This window comes from Vombatus ursinus, unplaced genomic scaffold, assembly GCF_900497805.2.
Source record: "Vombatus ursinus unplaced genomic scaffold, bare-nosed wombat genome assembly UNPS02014935.1, whole genome shotgun sequence".
NCBI lineage: Eukaryota > Metazoa > Chordata > Mammalia > Diprotodontia > Vombatidae > Vombatus > Vombatus ursinus.
The window spans coordinates 7,446,047-7,453,499 of NW_020954713.1; the positions used below are offsets into that span (position 1 = coordinate 7,446,047).

At 39.8% G+C, this 7,453-nt stretch overlaps 1 protein-coding gene across 1 annotated transcript in view; it reads left to right on the forward strand.

The window, feature by feature from the left end:
- The window catches only part of RIMBP2 (RIMS binding protein 2), a 509,773-nt gene that overhangs the window by 438,688 nt on the left and 63,632 nt on the right, over positions 1–7,453 (forward strand). Inside the window, 1 exon segment of the mRNA XM_027844231.1 lies at positions 3,640–3,749. Coding sequence (XP_027700032.1) covers positions 3,640–3,749 — 110 coding nt within the window.

The following is a 7,453-nucleotide window of genomic DNA, read 5'->3' on the forward strand; positions in this document are numbered from 1 at the left end:
GATAACCAATCACGATTCTCCGGAGTTGTCTCCCACTTAAAGTCACTCCACTGTTGTCGATATTTCATCAGCGAGGTTTTTATGATTGTTTTCTCGCCTCCTCACCCCCAACTAATGTGGAAAAACACATGTGGATGGCACATGAAATGCACCCCACAGGGTTGGACTGGCAAGGAGATTGTGCACATCTGCTTGAACTTAAAAAACTCAGCAAGATGCTACCTGGGAAAATGGTTTTGCTTAGAAAGGGAGTACCAGCAATTAAACAGGAAATCTTTGAAAAGTCTGATGGGAAAAAGCATGATACTGTGAAAAGATACCGACTCTGGAGTCACAGGGCTTGGGTTTGAATCCTACCTTGTATGTGACCCTCATGACTTGGGCAAGCCACTAAATCTCTATGGGCCTCAGCTTCCTCATCTGTAAAATCAATCAACAAGTATTTTTTAAATTAACAAGTATTTCTTAAGTTGACAAGTATTTGTTAAGCTACTATGTTCCACTTAAGGTGCTAGAAAGATAATGATGAAGGGGGCAGGGAAGAGAAAATGTGTGTATATACCTATATATATATGTGTGTGTGTATACATATATACACATATATGTGTATATCTACACAAACACACACATACACATATAATGTATATATACACATATATGCACGTGTACATATATACACACATACACACGTAGTTACATACACATACACACACATATAACCTACTAGGTACCAGGCAATGTGCTAAGGTGCTTTACAAATATTACCTCATTTGATCCAGACATAAAGACAAAAAGAAATAGTCTTTGCCCTCGAGGAGCTTACATTCTTTTGGGAGAGACATGTCTTTGTTGACAATATGCCTATATGAAACCAATACATAAATACTACTTACATCTGGATGCCCAATAGTGCAAATAAGGAATCTTCTGAGGTGGGCACATTGTTCAAACCCCCCATTAGATGTTTTCCTTTAGGCTGGAGTCAATGACCATATTTCACATAATTATAACTTCAAATAGCATGAATTTGAATACATACAACCATTGCATGGAATTCATTTTTCGCACTGATCAGGATCTAGCTATATATATTTCCCCTAGCAACTGGGGGAAATCAGGAAAGGCTTCCTGTAGAACGCGATGGGATTGGTGGAGATGACTTCAAAGGTCCCTTCTACTTCTAGGTCTGCGATCCTATAAGCTGACACTTATTTCCAAATCAGCTGCTGGGAATGGGAGTTTTGGTCAGCTCAGATTTCTTTCCCTTTTTTTGGCCCTTTCTCCAGAGGGTGGTCACAGCTCATAGGTGGGATCTAGTATGTGCATAGGCCCATAGGACTTAGAAACTGCTTCACCCATGCCCCGTACCCATCAGGTTTCCTCTGTGGCAATAGCACTCCCACTCTTCCCCCACCTCCCATCTGACTGATTTCTGTTTTTAAGCTTGAGTGCTGAGGAGAACACAGGTTTCAGCTGCTGACTCTAGAATATTGCCGGTTTATTCCCAAGTGGGCTGTTATTGCCATTTTCTCCTCTCTGTCTCTAATTGATATGAACTTAAAGCTCAGGGTTTTGTTTTGTTTTTTGGTAAATAGATAAGAGAGACAGACAGACAGACAGAGAGAAACAGAGATGAGAGACAGAGATAGAAAGTATTTATTCAGTACTTACTATATACCAGGCAATATGCTGAATTCTAAGTACACAAATCCAAAAGCAACATAGTCCTTGAGAATCAAAATATTTAAGGGAGTGATGGTGGCCAGGGATTTTGAGGGGGGGAGTCAAAGGGATGGTGAATGGAACCAGCCATAGAAGCATTTATTAAGCACCTTTTATATACAAAGTGCTGTGTTGAGATGCAAACAAGAAGTTGTTGTTATTTGTCCTTAATGCTTGAAGAAGACCCCAATGACATCACAATGTTGGGGTCAATGTATACTGTGTCCAGTTGTGACTGATCATATGAATACAAGCTCAGAAGCCTCTACCACAGGTTGGGCACAGATAGTCCGTATCATCATTTGAGAAAGAGATGACTCTAAATCTGAGCAACTCAAATCCATGCCCTCAAGGGGGTTGTATTCTATTACCAAAGGATACACCATGAATGCAAATACACAAATGCATTATGATGTGAAGCAGGTTTGAGTGTTAACAATTAAAGGGGAATCAGGGAAGGCCTCCCAGAGGAGTTGGTACCTGAACTAAGCCTTGAAGGATATCAGGAATGCAAGAAAGTCTGTATAAAGGCACAGAAATGTGAGCTGGCACAGCCAGTTCAGGGGATTTCAATATCAGATACAAAGGGTTCAGGACTCAATTAAGAGAACTGTTTTTTTCAGAAAGCACAGAGCTGGGGAGGCTAGCTAACCTACTTGGCCACACAGTCAGGAATTAAAAAGACTTTGACAGGCAAAAGCATTGGTAAGATGAAATGTAATAGGAATAAATATAAGGTCTCACACTTGGGTTCAAAAGATTAACTTCCCTGGGGGGAAATGTGGTTAGACAGAATTTTGTCTGAAAAATATCTAGGGATTTTAGTGGACAGCAATTTCAATGTGAGGAAACAGTGAAATGTGGAAACCTAAAAGTTAATGTGATCTTAGGTTGTATTTGGAGATCTTAGATTGCCCAGGAATTAGGAGATGATGGCCTCCCTTTTGTTCTGTCCCAGCCCAAGCATATGGGGCATTGTGCTCATCTTAGGATGAACATTGGTAAACTGAGGGAGGTCCAGAGGAGGGAGGCAACCAAGAGTTTGAAGGCACCTTAAGTCATGCCATATGAAGAAAGAATTGGGAGCATTGATCCTAGAGAAGAGGAGACTTATGCAGGACCCGAGAGTTGTATTCAAATATCTGATGGGACATTATATTGAAGAGAGATTAAATAGCTTATTCTACTTGATCCCAAAAGTTAAGATCAATAGGTGAAAGTTTTCCATAAAGTGATAAATTTAGACTTGATATGAGGAGAGATTTACTAATAATTAGAGCTATCTAAAAGGAAAATGGGCTCCCTTGAGATCAAACAATCGTTCAATCAATAAACATTTATTAAGCATGTCCTAGGTGCCAGGCACATAAGCACTGGGGATACAAAGTGGGACAAGAGACAGTCCCTGCCCTCAATGAGCTTACAATCTATGGGGGAGATGGTGAGTGAACCCTCAATGGAGGTTTTCCACTAAAGGCTAGATGATTACCTGTCAAGTGTTCCATTAGAAAGGATTCTTGTTCAGGTGGAGGTTGGCCATGATTTCCTCTGAGTCAAACAATTGGGTAACTAGTACTTATTGAGTGCCTACTATGCACTAGGTACTGTGACAAATGCTGAGGACACAAAGTAAAGCAAAAGCAGTCCCTGCCCTTGAAGAATTTGGTCTACTGGAGGAAGACAACACATAAAAAATACGTGCGAACAGGTTATATACAGGATAAACTGGGAGTTGACTCAGAGAAGAAAGTACTAAGATTAAGAAGGACATAAATTCCATTTAGAAATCCCATGATTCTGCCATATCTGGCTACAATTCATTGATCTGAGTGAAGATAAGAAGTGACTCTAAGAAGGAGAAGTTTGGATCAAATTCAAATTCCCCCATTGATTTGTTCTAAATTTGTTTTATTCTAGTTACAACCCCTTTGATGGACCAAATGAAAACCCAGAAGCTGAACTTCCCCTCACAGCAGGAAAATACCTCTATGTATATGGTGACATGGATGAAGATGGATTCTATGAAGGTCATTATATCCTTTATTTCTATTTTACTTTATTTCATTTAGTAAGTAGTTATTTTCTCTCCCTATCATCCCACTCCAATTGAAACAAAAATAACAATAAAAACAAAATCCTATTAACAAATAGGCATAATCAGGAAAAACAACACCAAAAAGTCCCACATTGGCCATCTCCAAAAGTTGATGTCTCACTCTTCATCTTGAATCCACCTCTTCTCCTTCAGAAAGTGAGTAGAACGCCTCATTATGAGTTCTCTAAAATTGTGCTTTGTCATCATTGATTGGTCAAGTCTTTCAAAGTTGTTTCACAATGTTATTAGAGAAATTGTTCTGGTCCTGCTCACTTCACTCTTCATCAGTTCATACAAATCTTCCTAGGTTTCTCTGATATGAAGGTCTTTGACCAAACATAATTTCCCAGGGGCAGCAGGAACTACTTGCTACCATTTCTGTCTTTTTATATCTTGTTCACCCTACCATGTACTCTGAGATCCAATGACACTGGCTTTCTTACTTTTGCTCACACAAGACACTTCATCTCCTGGCCCAAGGCCTTTTGACTGATTGTCCCCCATGCCTGAAATCCTTTCCTTTCCCATGTCTACCACTTGGCTTCCTTGGATCCCTTCAAGCACCTGCTAAAGTATCCCCTTCTATAATGAGGCACCTTAATTCCCACATCATACAACTCCTTTAAATTTTAAGAAAGCAGATTCAGAAGGTTTGGGAGGCTTTTAGTCAGTCAACTAGCATTTATTATGCCCTTACTATGGACCTGGCACTTTGCTAAGTGGTGTGGATACAAAGAAAGGCAAAAGACAGTCCCTGCTCTCAACAAGCTCAGAGTCTAATAGGGGAAATAACATACAAACAACGACTAGCAAATAAATATACAGGATAAATTGGAGATAATCAATAGAGGAAAGGTATTAGCATTAAGAAGGTCCAAGAAAGGCTAATTACAGAAAGCGGAATTTTAACTGAGATTTGAAGACAGTGACAAGAAAGGAGAGAAAGAATTCCAGGCACCAGGGACAGCCAGTGAAAGGGCTCCATGCCTTAGAAGATGGAGTGTCTTTGGCCTTGGATCACAGAGCACATGGTGAAGATTACAGTACAAGAAGCCCAGAAAGATCAGAAGGCGCCAAATTATAAAGGACTTTAAATGCCAAACAGAAGATTTGCTACTTGATCCTAGAAGTAATAGGGAGTCATTGAAGTTTATTGAACATAGGGTGACATGGTCATATCTGTACTTTGGCAGCTGAGTGGAGGATGGACTGGAGTGGGGAGAAATTTGAGTCAGGAAGACCTATCAGCAGGTTATTGCAACAGTCCCAGCATGAGGAGATGAGGGCCTACACCAGCAAAGTAGAAGTATCAGAGGATAAAAGGAGGCATATGTAAGAAATGTTATTAATGTAAAATTGACAGGGCTTGGCAACAGATTGGATTTGAGGAGTAAGAGAGACTGAGGAGTCAAGCATGACACCTAAGTTTTAAGTCTGGGTGATGGAAGATGATGGCGCCCTTCATAGTAGTAGGGAAATCAGGAAGAAGGGAAGGGGAGAAAATAATGAGCTTGGTTTTGTACATGTTGAGCTTAAGATATCTTCAGGACATCTAGTCAAAGATATTCAATAGGTAATTGAAGATATGAGACTAGGGTTCAAGAGACAGGTTAGGGCTGGATAAACATATCTAAGAATCATCTATATAGAGAAGATAGTTGAATCCACAGGAGCTGATGCGATCAGCCAAAGAATATAGAGGGATATAAAGAAGAGGGCCAGGACTGAGCCTTGAGGGACAGTCATGATGAGTGGGTATGGCCTGGATGAAGATCCAGCAAAGGAGATTGAGAAGGAGCAGTCAGAGAAAAGAAGAACCAGGAGAGAGTCGTTCATGAAAATCTAGAGAAAAGAAAGTATCAAGGAGAAGAGAGTGATTGACAGTGTGAAAAGCTAAAGAGAGGTCAAGAAAGGTGAAGATTAAGAAAAGGTCATTGTATTGGGCAATCAAGGATCACTGTTGACTTTGGAGAAAGTATTTTTATCGATGCTTATAAATAGCAGTACAGCTATAGATCTGGATTGGTAGACGTCCTGTCCTCATCTGGCATTCCATACAACAATGAAGTCACCAGTCAAATTAACAAAAACAAAAAGGGAACTCCACCCCTTCCCCCAGTAAAGAAGCTGCCTCTACCAAGGCACAAGTGTATCTACTTTGCAACTAAGAGTCTTAGAGAGTTTCCTGAATTTAGTAATGCTTTTAAATGGGCTCACTGTTACTAATAATAGTGATAGAATCTACATGGGTGAATAAAACAGTGTGGGAACTCCACTCCTCCCTACCCCCAAGGTGTCTATAACATGGTAACTATTGAGTTGCCTAAGTTTCAGAGACTTTAACTCACTTGTCTGTGATTACTCAAATTGAATTCAGGTCTTTCTGACTTCAAGTTAGCACCCCATACACACCAAACTGTCTCAAGAACCTATGTAACTTTGAAAAGTAATAATACACACATGTTTAAGGTATCCTATTTATTCAGTCTGCAGAAGGTATGTTTGCTTGTTTATGGATTCATCAATGGATTTCAAGAAAGGAAGGAAATAAGCATTTATTAAGTACCTATGGTATTCCAGACACTATGCTAAATGTTTTATAGATATTATCTCATTTGCTTTTCACAACAATCCTGGGAAGTAGTTGCTATTATTCCCATTTCATAATTGAGGAAACCTGAGGCAAATAGTGGTTTAGTGACTTGTTTAGAGTCACACATAGTGTCTGAGGCATTTGAACTCAGGCCCAGTGCTCTATCCACTGCAACCCATAACTCCATGGATCACTAGGGGTTGGTCATCACAGTATGGAAATCACAAGTTTAAGACCTAAGGGAATTCAACAGAATTAGCCTATCAGGGTTTCCTCAGCCAATTCTTTCTTTACCTTCAGAGCTGGTTTTTCCCCTGTGCCAGGTCAGAGCATACATCTGTGTAACATGTCCCAGATTCAAGGAAGAATATACTTCTGAGTCCTACATTTAATTGTTGCATAGAAACAATAGAACTATGGAAATAGCCAACAGTCCTGGGGTGAAAAATTAGCGATGTTTTCTACTTATACCATTCTCAATCACCACCATACTGATCACATCTGCACCTAGACTACTTCCAACCAAAAAAGTGGACAGCCTCATCTGGGGCATTGCTTTCATTTGTGGGCACAGCATTTTAGAAAGGATGCTAATAAGCTGGAAAATATCCATAGGACAACCATTGATAGAGAATGTCAAGCTCATGCCATATGGATCAATGAAAGGAATGGGATATTTTGACCAGATAAGAGAAGCATTGAGGGAAAAAAGGAGTATTAAGGATATCTCAAATGATTTGAAGGGATACCGTATGATAAAGGGATCAAATTTGTTTTAATTGGCTCCAGAAGACAGAACTATAAATAATGGGTACAAGTTACGGAGAAGTAGATTTTAGATCCATTTGAGCAGAAACTTCCAAACAATCAGAGGCAAACAAAAATAGACTAGGTTGCCCTGAAAGGTAGTGAACTCCCCATCATTGGAGGTTTTCAGGCAAAGGTTGGATATCCACTTTTCTTCAGTCTTATAGAGAGGATTCTTGCTCAGGAATGGGTTGGATTGGAATATTATTGTGCTATAAAAAATGACAAGTAGGATA